At 37.8% G+C, this 18,805-nt stretch overlaps 1 protein-coding gene across 4 annotated transcripts; it reads left to right on the top strand.

The window, feature by feature from the left end:
• The first annotated feature begins 12,335 nt into the window (after positions 1–12,335).
• LOC113336947 (F-box protein PP2-B10-like) lies at positions 12,336–14,016 on the top strand. Of its 4 annotated transcripts, none has more exons than XM_026582673.1 (3): positions 12,342–12,410; positions 12,543–12,627; positions 12,731–14,016. In XM_026582673.1, exon 3 carries the CDS (start codon positions 12,768–12,770, stop codon positions 13,887–13,889), a length of 1,122 nt encoding a protein of 373 aa, XP_026438458.1. In that variant the 5' UTR covers positions 12,342–12,410; positions 12,543–12,627; positions 12,731–12,767; the 3' UTR covers positions 13,890–14,016. The 4 variants fall into 4 exon arrangements, with proteins under 4 accessions (XP_026438463.1, XP_026438458.1, XP_026438450.1 ...); XM_026582665.1 differs by having other exon boundaries at positions 12,342–12,414; XM_026582678.1 differs by lacking the exon at positions 12,543–12,627 and having other exon boundaries at positions 12,336–12,410.
• The last annotated feature ends 4,789 nt before the right edge of the window (positions 14,017–18,805 follow it).

Raw genomic sequence — 18,805 nt, 5'->3', positions numbered from 1 at the left:
TGGAAGGGTGGACGTTGATTGTTGCAACCCTTAGTTTAGCAGCCAGCGACATGGTTTAGGGCCGGTATGGCTTTGACATAGTGGAGGCGCGGCCAAAATTAGGGTTTGGTGCAAACCGTGATGTTTGGCCTTGGGCCACAAGTTTCCATGTGTTTGGTGGCGAACTTGGACGGTTGAGATCTGCATCTCAGATGGAAGAGTGGTTGTTGATTGTTGCAACCCTTCGTTTGGCAGCCAACGACATGGTTTAGGGCCAGCATGGCATTGGAATAGTGGAGGAGCGGCCAAAATTAGGGTTTGGTACAAACCGTGATGTTTGGCCTTGGGCCGCAAGTTTCCATGCGTTTGGTGGCGAATTTAACGGCTGAGATATGCATCTCAGATGGAAGGGTGGTCGTTTATTGTTGCAACCCTTCATTTGGCAGCCAACAGCATGGTTTAGGGCCGGCCTGGCTTTGGCATAGTGTAGGCGGGGCCAAAATTAGGGTTTGGTGCAAACCGTGATGTTTGGCCTTGGGACGCAAGTTGCCATGCGTTTGGTGGCGAACTTGGACGGCTGAGATCTGCATTTCTGATGGAAGGGTGGCCGTTGATTGTTGCAACCCTTCGTTTGGCAGCCAGCGACATGGTTTAAGGACGACATGGTTTGGCATAGTGTAGGCGCGGCCAAAATTAGGGGTCTGGTGAAAACCGTGATATTTGGCCTTGGGCCGCAAGTTGCCATGCTTTTGGTGGCGAACTTGAACGGCTGAGATCTGCATCTCAGATGGAAGGGTGGTCGTTGGTTGTTGCAACCCTTCGTTTGGAAGCCAGCGGCATGGTTAAGGGCCGGCCTGGCTTTGGCATGGAGGCGTGGCTGGCATGATTTGCCATTGGCACGGTGGTGCGGCTGGCATGGTTGTCATGCCTTGGCGCGGAGACGTGGCTGGAATGGTTTTCCATTGGCACGGTGGTGCGGCTGGCATGCCTTGGCGCGTAGACGTGGCAGGCATGTTTTGTCATTGGCACGGTGGCGTTAGGATTTTGTATATACGAAGATGATGTCAGTCAATTCTAAGGGTTCTGCCGTGGAACATGACACATGCATAAAAAATAAGTACCCTGGTAATTCTTGCGTAGGCATGTTGATTGATTTAATAAATGCGCTAGTGGTCATAGGGACGTCATGTCAGACGTATGGTTTTACGATTTCAACCCCAAGCTAAAAACCACCATCAACAGTAAGCTTTCGCTTTATCCGAATACATCTTTACCAAGTGACGAAAGTCATGTTATGTTTCAATCACTTTGAAAATTGTTCTGACGAAAAATGGTCTGTGAATAACGATATATAACGTCCTCTGAGAATGTTTCAATGATTGAAATGAGAGTTTAGATTACATAACCATTGGTGGATATAACCATTGTTGTGGAAACACATATATGCATAAGTCATATTCCTTGAACCAAAGTTTGCGAACTTTGTTGATCAAGAGAAATGGAAGTGGCGTGAGCCAAGGCCGCGAACTCAGTCCGCGAACTTGCGGAACTTCTCGGCCCGAGATTTTCTGCTGGAGTTTGTGCACTCCTTCCATGAGATTAAGTCCGTGAACCCAGTCCGCGAACTTGGGCAGGTTATATCTAAAGTCGGTTGTTCTTGAAATAATGTTTAATAAACTAAGGAATGCTTTTGCAAACCGTGGCTATAAAGTTCATGAACCGATTCGAGTGAATCAAACCGATTTTGTTTCAATTGTGTCTTGTGTAGTTACATAAGATTTCCTTGCAATTGAAAAACTCTCTAACTAGTTCATTTAAGTCATTTAAACTAGTTATGGTGAAGAAGAATAAGGTTGATATAAGAGTAATCATATGGCTAACCATTTGGTTGACTTGTTAAACCAACAAATGTTAATGTTTGGGTACGGTTCATAAACCCAAAATTGGACATATCATTTGTGTGTGACAAGCTAAGTTTTCGATCTAACGGTTGAGAAATATTAGCTTGAATCTAATCAGTTTTTCATCTAACAGTGAATATTTAATGATTTTTTACTAAGCTAACATTGATTGCAAACCCTGATTTGAAAGTGTATATAAGGGAGAACTCTAGCAACTGGGAAACCTAATCCCCACACATTCTGTGTGATACTAGTTGTGCTTAGTTAGAGTCGATTCTCCTTTAACCTTTGGTTTCTTCTTTTAAACCAGGTTAATTACTTAAAGACTTCATTGGGATTGTGAAGCCAGACCGATATTACTTTTATCGTAGTTGTGTGATCTGATCTTGTTGTTTCTATCGTACGAGTACAATTGTAATAATTGGCTTGAGATTGATATCTCCGATAGGTAAGATAGAAAAGTAATCACAAACAAACTTCGTCTCATCGTTTGTGATTCCACAATATCTTTTTTCGCTGCGTCGATTAAGATTATTGTGAGGTGATTGATAATACTGAGCTGTTCTTCGAGAATATAAGTCTGGTATTATTGATTGGCTCATGTTCACCTTGATTTATCAAAGACGGAACAAAACTCGTAGGTATATTCGTGGGAGACGGATTTATCTATTATCGTAGACTTTTCTGTGTGATACAGATTTGTTTATTAAAGTCTTTGACTTTGGGTCGTAGCAACTCTTAGTTGTGGGTGAGATCATCTAAGGGAATCAAGTGCGCAGTATCCCGCTGGGATCAGAGGTGTAGGAGCATAACTGTACCTTGGATCAGTGTGAGATTGATTGGGGTTCAACTACAGTCCAGAACGAAGTAAGTTTGGAGTAGGCTAGTGTCTGTAGCGGCTTAATACAGTGTGTGTTCAATCTGAACTCGGTCTCGGGGTTTTTTTTGCAGCGGCCAACAAAATTCTGGTGTCTGTTTTATTTCTATTCCTAATTATTTTTGTTTATATAATTGAAATAATACAGGTTGTGCGTTGTTCAATCAATTAGAATATCCGACCTTTAGGTTGTTGATTTAAATTTATTGACACTTGGATATTGGTCTTTGGTACCGTCCAAGTTATCTCTCTAGTATTTGATAAAGACTCGCAGATTTTTATTTGCTTGAGTATATATCAAATCGACAGATTGAGATATAAACTCTTTGATATACTTTTTATCTAGATTGAGTCTGACTGTCTAGTTGATTCTCTTGAAAGTATATTGGAGTTTGTCCATACAGATTGCTAAGCGAAATATTGGGTGTGGTTGTTAGACCCCCGCTTTTTTCATTACATATCTCCTACACTGTTTACAAATTTGAGTATATATCTGCTACACTGATTACAAATTTGAGTACATATGTGCTACACTGCTTACAAAATTTTGAGTACATATCTGCTACACCACTTACAAATCTGAGTATATATCTGCAGCACTGCTTACATATAGAGTGAGTATCCGTTGGACATATTGAACCTGTAAATGTGACCAGAATATAACAATATCAAAACTAAAAAACAAAGCTACCATCTACTTCAGTATTTCGCATACGTACTCAAGGATCAAACCAAAAAAAAAAGTGGCAAAACTATGAATAAAACAAAATCAAAAGAAGTTTCTATCAGTACGTCATATACGTATTGTGGATTCATAAACTAAAAACCCAATTGCATGTCAAGAAGTGATAAATCCATGAATATAACCGAATCAAAGTACATATTTCAGTATATCACATACGTACTCATGGATCAATCCAAAAAAAGTGGCAAAACTCTGAATAAAATAGAATCAGAAGAAGTTTATATCAGTTTAACATATACGTACTGCGGATTCATGAACTAAAAATTGAAGTGTATGTCAAAAAAAGTGGCAAAACTCAATTGCATGCCAAGAATAGGTGACGGGTCTATGAAAAATAAGAGGATCGAAACAGATATTACAGTATTTCGTATATGTACATACGGATAAGACTAAAAAAGGAGACAAAACACAGCCAAATAACACTTCCTATCAGTATGCGATATATGTACTGAAGATTCATGAACTACAAATCAACTGCATGACAAGAATAGGTAACGGATCTATGAAAAATATGAGGATCGAAACAGATATTACGGTATTTCGTATATGTACTGATGGATAAGACTAAAAAAGGTGACAAAATTATGAATCAAACACAACAAAGAGCACTTCCTATCATTATGCGACATATGTACTGAAGATTCGTGAACTACAAATCAACTGCATGACAAGAATAAGTGACAGATCTATGAAAAATAAGAGAATCGAAAGATATATTACAGTATTTCTCATACGTACTGACGGATAAGACTAAAAAAGGTGACAAAACTATGAACCAAACACAACAAAGAGCACTTCCTATCAGTATGTGACATATGTACTTCTGGATAATAACATCTGAATCTACAAATAAGCATGATTTTGAAGCGAAAAACAAAAAGATAATCAATTCTAAATTTCAAATAAGCTAAAAACTGTATAGATCATGAAAAACGATCCAATCTTCATGATTCAAACTTAAACAACAAACATAACAGTAGCAGAAACAATAAAAACTTAAAGAAAGATGAAGAAAAAGGATACAGAATTGAAATCATAAACTTAAAGATTACATACCTAGGAAAATAACAATAAAATCTTCAAAAAATGTATTTCGAAATCGTGCAGCAGAGAGCAGAGAGTTCGGATCTGAGAAGAATCAGAAAAAGAGAAAAAAGAATTATGGAAACGTTAAAATAGCCTGATTATATATGTACCAGTAGGGAAGGATAGTTTAGGTATTTAAAAGTCTCCCCTTAAATGTCCCGCACGTGCACATGACCGGCTGATAAAAAAACGGGTCATTTTCTTTTTATTTTTTTAATTATGGACCTCCAATTATTGGGCTTTAGTGGGTAGACCTGCCACTAACTCAGACTATTGTAATAGTACCTATTGGTAATTCCTACTTGATTTACCCACTGATTTGCGAAGCTCGAGGAATTATCCAACGTATCAATTTTCTTCTGATCATAGGCATGCCTGAGTGTAGTTCGCATACACAGGTTTGTACTTGATGGGCCTCCAAATACCATCTTGTCCATATATTGATCCTTAGTGACTGAGTGGATTGAGTCATGTATGGGTAGGCCTGAATGGCACTTTCTTACACGGATCGTGGCCCGAAGGGCCTCCAAATACCTTCTCACCCATATAATGACTCAAACCCAAGTTCCTAGTTGCGCTGCGAGGAAACTTAGCTGGTGTAGCGACCGATCTTGTGACTGATTCATTATTGAACAAAAGTTTGTCCAGCGTTGTTTCTCAGGTTTTTATGCCCGAAGCGAAATAACTTCTTTTTTGCCCCTATAAAAGAATTGCACAAATATTAAAAATAAGTGATCATGGTTTTCATCAATAAATAGTTAAGTAAAACTACCTTTAAACTTGTCCCTACAATCAACAAGAAAAGTGAATTCAAATAGTTGTTTTAATGCGAAAATTCCAGAAATTAAGAGCATTTGAATTAATCAAAACTAGAACTAAAATACGAAATAATTATAAATTCAGTTATAAATAACCGGTAGGGATCCTTGTCACCAGCTGGGCGCCAACATCTTTTTATATGATAATATGTAATCTGTGAAAAAAAAAATATATTTATTTGTGCTAACACCAAACCTAGACAAGTGATTGTGCAACCTCTTCTAAAGATCCACCATGTCTTCACCAAGTTCCCCAAATATCGTGAACGCTAAGGTGCCAAAATCAAAACCTTGAACCAAGACTTTATCAATGTATATTTTATGTCTAGGTGAAATGACGTTTTTTAAATTAAACTTGGCTGGAAACATAAATATTATTAGCATCATAAATATTATTAGTATAATAATTACTCAGCACTAGCAAAATCCATTATCAAATAGAATATTGATTCAATATAAAAACATAAATTAGGATTTTTCCTTATCAAACATAGATTAGAGCAACTGCATTGGTGCGAGTATAACCAAAGATTAAAGACCAAAAAAAACTATTAAATTTGAGTTTAGTCTGGTGTGTGACGCTATGGGTAGAAGACTAAATTTGATCGAGCGTGAACTATACGTTCGCCTGGTGTGGGGCATAAACTATACGTACGCCCGATGAGATTCCAAAAAAAAATAAAAAAAAATAAACAACAAAAAAAATGGGGCGAAGGTATAAAGCCCGCCCCATATATAAAGTGAATTGAAAAAAAAGAGTTGGGCGGAGGTATAAACCCCGCCCCACCCCCAAAAAAAAAAGAACAAATGGGACGGAGGTATAAGACACGCCTGGTGTGGGACGGGAACTTTATGCACGCCTGGTGTGGGGCGTTAACTATACACCCGCCTGGTGGTGGGGCGTTAACTATACGTTCGCTTAACTATATTTGGTTTTGGTTTTGGTCTTGGACCAAATATAGTCTGGGATTTGGTCTTTGGTCCGAATTTTAATCGATAGTCTGTCCATTGTGTCTCATTTTTTGATCAAATATTTGGTTATACTCGCCCACTGTGATTGCTCTTACGGCAAAAGAATTACAACATCGTATCTAAGTGCAGACCTAAGTTGATGAATCGATGATGCTAATGGAAAAGGAAAAAAAAATCTGTGGGTGCTAACACTCTAGCATCATAGTGCTGCGTGGAGGTGGTGTTGCACACCTGCCTATGCGGGAAAGAAAGTTAGAAGCACAAAGAAGACCGAGGTAAATTTCTTTTTTTAAGCATGACGTTTCTACACCCACCGAAGGACAACACCGAGGTGTGCACCGAGTGGACATCTAACTGTCCAGGTATGACTCTTAATATTGGGATAGGCTCCTGCCCCATTCTCTCCCTCGCACGGTGCCCAGCTCGGTGAAACATTTCGGTGTATCCATCGTTACCGTTTAAGCATAGTCGAGGTAAGTTTTCTTCTAAAATCCTCAACATTCTTAAACCCTTGTCCCTACGATATATGTAAATCACGTCTCAACCCCCAAAGAAAATTTCTTTTAGAAAAAACCCCAAACAAAAGAAGGCTTTTTGTTGCCCCAAAGTGGGGCTTGACCTGCTTACGTATCAAGACCGGCCCTGGTTTTCTCCATCCAAACTGTTGTCGCCTCAATACTGGAATTTGAAATTAGAATTCTGAAAGATTTGGTCTTGCGATAAGTTTATCTGATCGGCTAAATCCTCCGAGATTTCTTTCAAATATGTTGAAATACCCAGTTGTGGCGATGATTGAAATGCACTGTTCTCGGCATGATAATCTTCAGGAATAAGAGTTCAGTTGAAGTTTGACCACCGATCGAACCCTTGACCGTAGCATGTGCTGGATTCTCCTAATGAAAATGACCAGAACAAAACAACGCAACCACAGCTCACGGGTGGATTCAGGTAGAATGTGTATAGGATTCTATGCGATTAACGAAAGCTGAGATTACTTGTAGCCCAGAAGACCTAACTGTATTCGGAATAAGTTTTTGAGAACAAGTAGGATAGTGTATATATGAAAGCTATACAAAGAGAGCAAGCTATCAAAGATAGACACCACTCTAGGAGAGAAACTAATTTCTTGTTCTCCCATTTCAAGAAAAATCTTGTCAAAACCAAACCGAGTTGTTACAAGAGTTAAATACAAAACAACAAGTGACAAGAAGAGAAGCTACAGATTTTGTTTCATAGTAAAAGTTAGCTCGCGCGTCTTTTCCTTTAAAGAAACTAGACAGATCTGTCGGTGTTTCAAGAACAAAGCTTGCAGCTAAAGATTATTAACGAGGTTACAAAGTTTTGAAGATTTCTTGCACATGCAGATTGGATTAAGCGAGCTAAGGTACAGAAATCCCCTAACCCTCTTCGAATGTTGGATATCACTGTCTTCGCATGTTTACAAACTTACAATGTGCTTGCAAATCACACCTGCATTCTGGATTCTCGTCCTCCTCAGTATGACTGGCATTTGGTTCATATATATACTAGTATGATTAAGGAAATTGATGTAGGACATCTTTCTATGTATCAACTATGACAGTTGATCCCTGGAACGTGTATCAACAATGATCGTTGATCCCTAGCATCTGTTTTAGTTTACTTGCTTTGCAAGTCCTTTACTTTCCTAGTTTAGGTAGATTTCCCTTTTCTTTTCTTTTAGTCGGTTCTTGTGAAACTATTTAAAGGCTATGCCTTCTTGTTTAGAGGACACATCTTATTATCAATATTATTATCAAGTTTGTTTATCAATCTTTTATCTTAGAATCTTGATCCTAGAATCAGTTTTCTATTAAGTTTCTAACGAAACTTAAACCTATCCCTGTTACCTCTGTTCTGTGCTACACTAGTTGGTATCAGATACAAAGTTTTTAGATTTTTATCTAGAAACATATCCTTTCCACAGCTTCCGCAACAACTCAAAACCCTAAATTTTCAAACAAACCCACCTTTCTTTTCAATGGGAGAAAAGTTGACACAGACGGATATTGATGCCATTGTCACAGCATTCGACACCAAGCTCAGCGCAGCACTTGAAACCAAGCTCGGCAACATATTTGAAAGGTCCTTTAGTTCTTTAGAAACCAAGTTTGATAAGTTTATAGAGGAACTGGAGAGACCTAATCAGAAAATAATGCTTATAATGAAACATCATGTTAAGGAGTCACAAGATGATAAAGAAGTGTCGCTGTCAACTCAAGAGGATTCGTCATCTTCTAATGATACTGTAGCTGTTTCAGCTGCATCTGTGGGCGAAGAAGAAAATCCAGTCGACAAGGTTTCGTATGATTTGTCAGCGATTAATGGTAAGTCATCGGAACTTCGCTTGGTATCTGCTGGTGTTGATATACCTGTTTTATTTAGGGTTGAAAATAATCAAGTTATTGACCAACTGGATACACAAATAGTTTTGCATACAAACCCTAATAAAACTGTTGAGTTAACTCGTGGAATTTCTGTTGAGTTATACCCGACAAGTACAATGAATTCTAAACCATTGTTTTATAGTTCCTCCAATGAGTTTGTATGTCAATCTCAAGAAACCTTCACTACGGAAAAATACTCTGGTAAAATCCGCGGAAGAATTTTTACGAACACCGGGAGAGATGGAAGATATGGAAAGTCGTATTTTGCTTCATATACGTTGGAAGAGTTAGGACTTTATCCTGACGTGCATCGTAGTAAGAATTTTGGGAAATCTAGTCTAAGAGTTTTGGAGTCTGAATTTATTCCAAGGGATGTCATTGAACCTCTGCATATCCTCCCTTTTCATCTATCAGATAATTCTCTGAGACAAAATGATTTTGTGGGTGCTGCGAAGGATGAAATTTATGTGGATACTGGTCAGTCCAAATTTTTGCCCAGTAACTCTTTATTAGAATACGAGGAATTTAGCTATGAAGACTTTGAACACTCTTTCGTTCAGCTCCAGACATGTTCACTCTACAAAAGTTCAAAGAAGATGCTCTAGAAAAGACAAAGTTTCTCATCCGCAGTGGAACATTCCTTCTCGTTATACTGTATTATAAGAAGAACGTCGACGCGCCGGCTTGCAGTAACAAAGGAATCTATATATATTACAAGCAAGTGTTTCAAGAAATTTGGGAGATCACCTCATGAACTGTACAACTTTTTACAATCATTGATCAAGCCAAAAGGTAATGTTTTGATGTTGTTTGAAGAGATTCACAGTAATCTGACTCAATTATCTATGGCTACAAGATTAGTATGAAAATTAGGAAACAATCTAATAACTACATTTCCGGATAACTTTGATAACTACTACGAGAGGGGAAAGATTGCTGAAATCCTTGGAGAAACTAATTTTGTTGATGCGCTGGTCGAGAACATCTCCAAGTTGGTACAATTTTTGTATACTTCGGTTGGATTGGATGGTGATGATGGTCGGACGATCTTGGAAAAATTTGATTTTCTGGATTTTCTTATCCAGTCTTTTAATGAAGATAGTCCACTATACACTCGAAGGATTAACTTACATCTCTAAGAAGTGCTGAAATTGCCAGACCAGGTGTTTCCGTTATGTTTAATCTTGTGAAAGTCATTTCTTTTTTCAAGGATAAGTCCAGTGAATATGCTTCTTTTGGGTTGAAGACAAAAAAGACCTTTGCATTTCATGAAACCTTTATGGCTCTCGAAGAGAAAAGGACGTTTATAAACTCTACAACTTCCACCGGACAAATAATACTTGGGTTGGCAGAAAATATCAATGTTACGCAAGTTACTTGGGAGCCTGGAAGGAAAACTTCATTTATTATGCTCGATAATGGTGTTGTTGATGAAGAGCTAGCTATTTTTGAACTAGGCAAGTTCGAGAAGATCTTAATGTTTACCAAACATGGTTTCGATGACGGTATTAATCTTCAAACTGGTAGAAGAAGGCTTAGAAGCAATGTCTCTTTCATTGAGCCTACATTTTTCCCTCTTAGTCTAGATGCTCATGAATGGAGTTTTCGAGCTGTTTATGGTGAACATCACTTGCAGCACGAACAAGGAGTGGTGAGAAGAGAATCTGTACCAGAAAATTTATGTTTTTCTAGCTATATTGCTCGGTTTGGCAAAATTGGTCGGTACCTTTTGGTATCTCTAGTGTTTGGATTACCAAGCTGTTCTGCTTTTTGCGAACATACTAGTCACATTGGGACTAGAAGTAATGATCCACGTAACATCCAGGACGACGATAAACATCAGGAAATGTTGACACCTTTACTCCTATATGCAATCCAAGGAGACAGTAAAAATGTAAAATTGTTGATTGAGAAGAACTGTCTTGTGAAGTTTCCGACAACAAGAAGCATAAGATGGACAGATGCACATTTCACCCATGTCGTTGCATTTGACATCCAACCACCTGCGAGTACTGAACTAGAGCTGTTGACAGTATACTATGTCGGGTTTGATGAGCTGTTGTCGTCACAAATATTCTGCTCTTCTTGGTGGGGTAGTACACATACCAACCATGGCCGTAAAGGACGAGGTGGACATATTTGGTGGGGTCTATTCCATAAGGGATCAGACCTGGTTAAAGTACAGAATTTTGGAGATACATATACAGTACTCGTGGAAGTAGTCGCTGGCATGGTTTTCATTACCAACACTAGTGACGTGACTTTTGTCTTTGATCGTGAGAAATTTAAGCACAACTTTTATCATGTTTTGAGACACATTTTTTGGATGTTTCAGTTTATGATCTCTAGAGCTATGAATTTTGTGCTTGATCATGGTAAGCCGTTAAACGTGGGATCTACAACTTCCATGGAGGAAAAGAACTCATATTCTGTGAAGACAACTCTATGTCTAGAGCAATATATGGAGAGAATGAAGTTTTTCTTATTAGCTAACTCGAGGGCGAGTTTCTTTTAAGAAGGAGGGACTGATGTAGGACATCTTTCTATGTATCAACTATGACAGTTGATCCTTGGAACGTGTATCAACAATGAACATTGATCCCTAGCATCTGTTTTTGTTTACTTGCTTTGCAAGTACTTTACTTTCCTAGTTTAGATAGATTTCCCTTTTCTTTTCTTTTAGTCGGTTCTTGTGAAACTATTTAAAGGCTATGCCTTCTTGTTTAGAGGACACATCTTATTACACATCTTATTATCAATATTATTATCAAGTTTGATTATCAATCTTTTATCTTAGAATCTTGATCCTAGAATCAGTTTTCTATTAAGTTTCTGACGAAACTTAAACCTAGGCCTGTCAATGGTAGAATATCCGTCGGATATTTAGAAATCCGATATCCGACATGTTAAGCACTATCGGATATTCGATATCCGATAATATCCTATAGGATATCAAAATCAGATATCGATTCCGATAGGCTAAGCTGTCGGATATCCGATAAATATCCGATAATATCCGGTTATAACAAAAAAGCTTAAAAACCTTTGTAAAACATTTTCATAATTGACACTTATCGGATATTTATCCGATAATATCCGATACTAGACTCGAAATTAGGATAAATTACAAATAAGTTCATATACTATCGGATATCGGATATTAACATTTCGGATGGGGTCTAATCCGTTTCCGATATGTTAAGAAAGAAATATCCGATAAAATATCCGATCTGATATCCGATAAAACGGATAAAATCTTATAGGATTTCGAATACTCGGAAACGGATACCAGATATCGGACAAATATTGACAAGCCTACTTAAACCTATCCCTGTTACCCTTGTTCTGTGCTACACTAGAAATGTAGAAAATGACGATGTGAAGACAGGTGTTATTTTGTTTAGCAAAATTAATTTGTGCCAAAAATGAACGTGTGACGATATCCGCGTTATATACGAGGCTACACTCAACGCGTATATATCACACGTTCATTGATTATCAGTTACATATATACTCCGAGCCGTCTTAGGTTAGAAACACATAGTTTGTGTTCGACTCGAAAGAAAACTTTGGACTAGGGTTTTGCGGAAGTTTTCAATCTGTGGATCTTCTTCCCTGAAATTGACGGTTGGTAATTTTTCTACTCCCTCTGATTTCTGCTGTTCGCTCAGATCTTCTACGATCCTTGGTTAGATCATAATCGCATTACTCTTTTATTGTTGGAAAATGGAAATTCTCATAATCTTCATGTAATCCCAGATCCGAATGCGAATGTGATTAGTTTGAAAATGAAACACCTTGATTAGGCAAACTTGGGGAATTTCATCAAGTTTATGGAATTGTGGTAATTGATGTTGCAAACAAAAGCATGTCTATGATGTTAAAAATGTTGTAATTTGGGGAATATGTTAATTGAGTTATTTTTCTGTTTTTTTTTCCTTTTCCAGAATCAATCTAGATAAAGAATTGAAGGTAAAGTCAATAATGGAAAGAGCAGAGAAAGAAGAGCTGGTGGTGGAAAAATCAGAAGATATTATTAACGATATTGAAAGATTACCAGAAGGATGCATATCTGACATTTTATCCCTAACATCACCTGCAGATGTATGTAGGTCTAGTCTAGTTTCAACTCTTTTTAAATCTGCTGCTGATTCAGATGCTCTCTGGGAGAGATTTCTACCGCCAGATTTTCAGGATATCATTTCTAGAGCGTCGAATCCTATTTCATCAGCTGATGCACCATCTAAGAAAGAGTTATATAGTCGACTATGCAATGACCCACTTCTCATTGATGGTGGTTCTAAGAGCTTTCACCTGCAAAAATCTAGTGGAAAGAAATGTATCATGCTCGGAGCAAAGGAGCTTGCAATTTCTTGGGGGGACGGAAAAACTCCTTGGTATTGGGATTGGCCATGTTACCCTGGCTCCAGGTTTGCTCAAGTGGCTGAACTGCATGGCGTATGGTGGCTTCAAATTCATGGGAAGCTGGAAATCCAATTGCTATCCCCAGACACCTTCTATGTAGCTCACCTTGTGTTTAAGTTAAGGGATGATGCTTATGGATTTGATGATTATGAACCAATAAAGGCCAAAGTCGAAGTCGTTGGACGAGCTGATGGTGATACTAGTGCGTGTAGCCAAGAGAGACTTATCTACTTAAGTGCTTGCAGCGAATATTATCCCCCAGATCCGTTGGAGCCTGAATATTTTGCACGGGAGAGAGGAGATGGGTGGATGGAGGTTGAGATGGGTCATTTCTATAACGGAGGAGACAACGAGGGCGTGGAGGTGCATATGTCCGTGCTTGAGACTGAGAGGAGAGTACACAAGCAGGGCCTTATTGTCCAAGGTATGGAACTCAGACCCAAGGTGGGCATAATTAGTCATTCTAATCCAGATCCAAATGAGCACAGTTCTAGCAGAAGCAGGAGTAGGAGGGGTAGAGGTACCAGAGGAGGAAGAGTTGTTTCATCATCATTTACTTATGCTCAAGCATTCACTTCTGCAGCATCTACATCTCAACCATCAACTGGATCAAGAGGAGGCAGGGGATCAAGGGGAAGAAGAGGTGGAAGGAGTGGCAGAGGACTTTTTCAACAAACATAAGGAATCCCTTAGTGTTGAAGAAATGTATTTGTGCCCGTCATAACAAAACTCACCAATTTTGTATCATTTTTTTCCCTTTTAATCTCTGCAATTTGAGAGCTCTGAACTGTTGTAGCTCTGATAAACTGAAATAAATTTTAAAACAGCAGTAAAGTTGAGCCGGTCAGTCGGTCACCCTGAACCGACCAAGCTAGCAATAATAAAACAGCGCCACCACTAGGCTATTACAGTTGATTTGAGCAATAAACAATACGGGCAAGCCACATCAAAGCAGGGAAGAAAAACAATTCAGTTAACACAAAACGTAGAAGAATGCATGTTCAATCCATTAGAAGTCAACGACACAACGCTGTTGCAGGTAACATAGCATCCAGGAAAGCGGTTTCACCGATTGCAATGTGTTAACAAGTATTATTGACTTCATAGCTCTGTTCAGCTGCAACTCCATTAGAACCACTTGCAGATGTGGTATGCATATCTGTCGATGCGCCGCAGGACTGTGCAGATACAATCTCTGATGAAGACGAATCATGCATAATCAAATGGTTAAGTACTTACACATTTACAAGAGGAAAACCAAAAGAACTATTACAAGGAAATGAAAATGACTTGATTGAATTGAATCGAGTTAGAAATACACATATACATATACTTACGTGAAAAAGCCGCAGCGAAGATCAACACAATGAATAGAAACTTGAGGAAAATATTGATGATCTTGGCCATAACTGACTCAATGATTATTATTTCTTCTTCGTTGATACCCGATATTGTTTCTTGAATAATTTTGATGTGGATGAATCAAATATACTCCAGCTAGCTATAGTGGTGTTTTGGTTGTGGAAACGGATAAATTGAGTATGCTCCAGCTATACGGTACAACCATTGACTTCAGCGAGAGAGTGATTTCTACGAAACAGCTCCAACATGATACCGAGTCGCAATATACCCCAGAAAATCCGCGTACAACTGCTTTAAACACCGACCCAACCCTCCTAAAACAAAAGAAGACCTTCCCAAAATCATTTCTAATAGCTTTTTAGCTACCCTTCATCGTCATTTGGTTCTTATTAGCATGTTCGGATACTAGAACTCCAGAGTTAACGGATTTTGCTCTTTTTTTTGCTAGTAGATGTCATACTAACCTCTGACATCTAATTCCTTTAAAATCCTAAGCTCCTTAGGCTCCACGATGAATGGTGACCGTCACCTTCTCACAGAATTGTTCCGTTTCGCTTTTCCTCAAAGGAGAGAAAAACAAGGCTTCTCCTCACAAAATAAAGAAATATTTTTATTTTTATTATATCCCGAAGAAAAAAAACGGAAAAACCTAAGAATCAACCCTAGGAATAAACGTAGGTTTTCTTCCCTCCGATCAAAGTACCAGTAATGGCAAATCTAGGTTATCGTGATTGATTCTGTTTTATTTATGTCTGTTTATTTAATAGGGTTTTTTTTTCTTCAGGAGATGTCGAAATTGTTCGATACATGGACTGTTTACTTCGGGAGAGAATGGAAACGTAACTGGTATATGGAGCAGCCATTGATTGCTTAGATTAGGGTTTATGAACAATGGTGGGAACTTTGGACCATAGGTGTTGTTCACGGTGGTTTTGAGAATCTTCAGTACAGCACGCTTCATGGGAAGCAAATGTCTAAGGTATAAAACTTTTTTTTGGGAACCCTAATTTCTATTCGTTTTTTTCTTTACCGCCTTATATTCTCACTTTTGTTTCACGGGCTCACAACCCTTATTCCGCTCTTTTGATAAGAACAGTGGAATTAAGCATAAACAACCTTCATGCTTTTACTGATTCATAATGTCTACTGATTCATGGTCTAGAGTTTTACTGAGCAAGATGTTTTTTTATTGATTCATCGTTTTGTAGGGTTTCACAGGCCCAACCAATGGAATAAGGTAATTACTGATTACTTCGTCGTCCTTTTGGATCTTGAACTGTTGCATTTAGAAGTGCTTGATTTTGAATTTTTATGAATTGAGTTATATTGGGCTTTTAAGTTTAGACTGCATTGCTAGGGTTTTGAATTTTTTTTTACAACAAACTCATACCTTTGTTGAAGAATCAGACGGAAGAGAAGTCTCGGAATCAGACTTTTGCGTTTTCTACATTTTGAGTTATACTGATACCTTAATTCTAGGATTAAGGTAACCCAATTTTAGGATTGGGGAAATCAGACTATCTTCCAAGTTTGCAGCTGTTTACAAGTTAAGATCATGGATTCTGTGCATAGTTAACTTAGATTGATTTTATATGTCAAATGTTTACTTTGGTTTTTGCAGTTTCTGAATCGGCTTTTCAATTTATTGTTTTTGTCATTCCAACATGCGCATGGTCTGTTGTGTGTAAGGTTCCAATTTTTCTGGAACCGTAAACATCGAAGGAAAGTGAAGGTTGGAGATCAAGATTTTCTCATAGGTTATCAGATTCATTGAAGCGCTTGGTACCTATCTGCATAAACTGGGAGGTACATTATCAGATTCAGAATGGACATCAATGTACCAAACATTGTCAATGTACTTGAAGTGCTTTCTATCTATCTTGCAGGGTTGTCCTCTGATGTGAGTAGATCCATGATTTTCTTTTTATGTAAAGTGCATTATGCTCTACATATATCTTCTTTTTCTATCATTTTTGTTAGCGACTAAGTAAAACTTCAGTATTCAGGAGACAATTGTATAGTAACAATGCACCATTACAACAAGTTTTGACCAGATGAGAAGTATGAAACTCCCAGGTCTGTCAATGTTGACATCTCCGATTTGTGATGCTACTGGTGAATGGTTGAATGTGGAAATCATTGCAGGGAAGGAGAAGTTCAGTATTGAAGTGTAATATGCTCTAATTTCTTCTTTCCTTCGCGGCCAAGCAAGTTTTTATACTAGAATAATGGCATTACTTTCATATCTCACATAATTTTCTTAAAACAGAATATGGTGGGTACAGATTGTAGCAGCGGTGGAGAAGTTCTGCCAGTAATCATAAACAGAAACAACTCTATACTTTCTGGAGAAAATGTATGTTGATGTTCAAGTACGTTACACACTATCTATTAAATTGGGTTTCTTTTGTGCAGGTGTTAATGTGTTGAAGATGTTGCAGGGTGCTAATTCAACCTATAGGTCTTATACAATTTTATCATTGCCAGTATGAATTAGATTTTTTGTTGCTAAGAACGCGTATGATGTTTATGATTTTTTCTTGAGTTTTAATCGCTACAAGGTTGTTGTAATCCTAAAACCCACATCTTACATATATAATTATAATGTTTTGATTCTGCTATTTAAAAGTTGAATCCTCTTTTCTTCTTTGTTTTGTTTTCAGGTCCAAAAGCTGCACTAGAGTCGCAGAATCTTCAAGGTGTTAGGGGGGGAGATTACAAGTTCGTATAAAAAGTCATCAGAAGTACATTAACCTGATGCATATTTGGTACTGAAATCTGGATGGTGGGTGTGGTGAATGATGCTGGTGTTGGGTGGTGCTGGTGATGTTGGTGGAACTATTCTGAAACACCTTATTTTTGTGATAATGAAATGAAAATTCTGCTTGGAGATTTGGTACTACAGAATACTTGGAAAACAGACTAATATGTACTCTCTGGGTATCATGCGTTTACTAATAATAACAGTGAAGCCACCTATGTTTAAACTAATTGTGTAGAGCGGGAAATAGAAAGGGCACACGGTTGAGAGATGTTGACGCTTACATGTCTATTTAGTCTAGCAGTTGAAATGGTGATTGCCAATCTTGCATGTATGCCGAGTATAAGAGACAAAATAGTCCAGAATTCCGGAAGATTGTCTAACCTGAGCTCAATAAATTGGGAGCACTTGGTAAAAATAACATGGACCACATAATGATTGTTGGAACTGGAGGAAGATGCTCATTATCTTGCCACACCAAGTTTTCTCCATTCGCAAGGTAACTCCTTTTCTGATGACTTTTTATACGGAATTGACACTATATTGTTTTTTTATGTCCATTTTCTTCATTATTTATTGACCGCGAATATTTTCAAGCTCTGATTTTTAGCAAGGGCGTTCGTTGGAGCTGAAAGTGACACAGACAATACTCATACTCAAACAGATGAAGCATTCAAACAACAGAATGAGTCTTCCGAACCTGCTACTCTGGTGGTTACATACATTCATGGTAATGGTCATTATTGTGACTAATCATCCGACTTTGATGAAATAATCAGTTATGCCAGACATTTTCGTGCTGATTTCACTTCATGGTAATGGTCATTACCGTGCCTTATCAAACGAGTTCCTTAAGCTTTTACCATTACTGTAAATTTTCATAATCTCATTCTATTTAAGAAAATGACTTTATCGTGCTAAGAAATGTAAGAAATACTTACCACTTACAAGAAATCTCTGTCATAGTTCAGCTCTAAAATTACAGTTTAGCACAGTTACAGTGCATATAAAATTGTTTTTAGGATAAACAAGTTTTGTTCTAATCTAATAAAACAGTTGAAAATGTGGGTGTTTAACTGTTGACAAGGAGGTGAACAAGGTAGATACAATTTCAATCATGGTAATTGTTATGAAAGACTTTCAAATTTTAAATTATGCAATGCTATGTATATTTGCTTATTTAATAGTTATCTTGAACTAGAAAATGATAAGTGTTCTTACAGGACAAGGAGTTGGGCAGAATGGGCCAGTACATGCATTGCAAAAAGGACACGGAAAGTCTGCTTTGGAGTCCAACGTGTAACACAGATTGCATGACGGCGCCAAGGTAAATGGGTCCCTACTGGAACTCAAATATATGGCATAGTCGTAACATTATCAAACATGCAATAGACAACATTCATATGTTAACTGTTGCTAACCCAATTCAAATCATTGTTGATGTAGTTATTAATCGGTATCTGGAAAACTGCAA

The sequence above is a fragment of the Papaver somniferum genome, chromosome 1 (assembly GCF_003573695.1).
Source record: "Papaver somniferum cultivar HN1 chromosome 1, ASM357369v1, whole genome shotgun sequence".
NCBI lineage: Eukaryota > Viridiplantae > Streptophyta > Magnoliopsida > Ranunculales > Papaveraceae > Papaver > Papaver somniferum.
The sequence above is the reverse complement of the archived record's forward strand: the minus strand, read 5'-3'. Positions and strand labels throughout refer to the sequence as shown.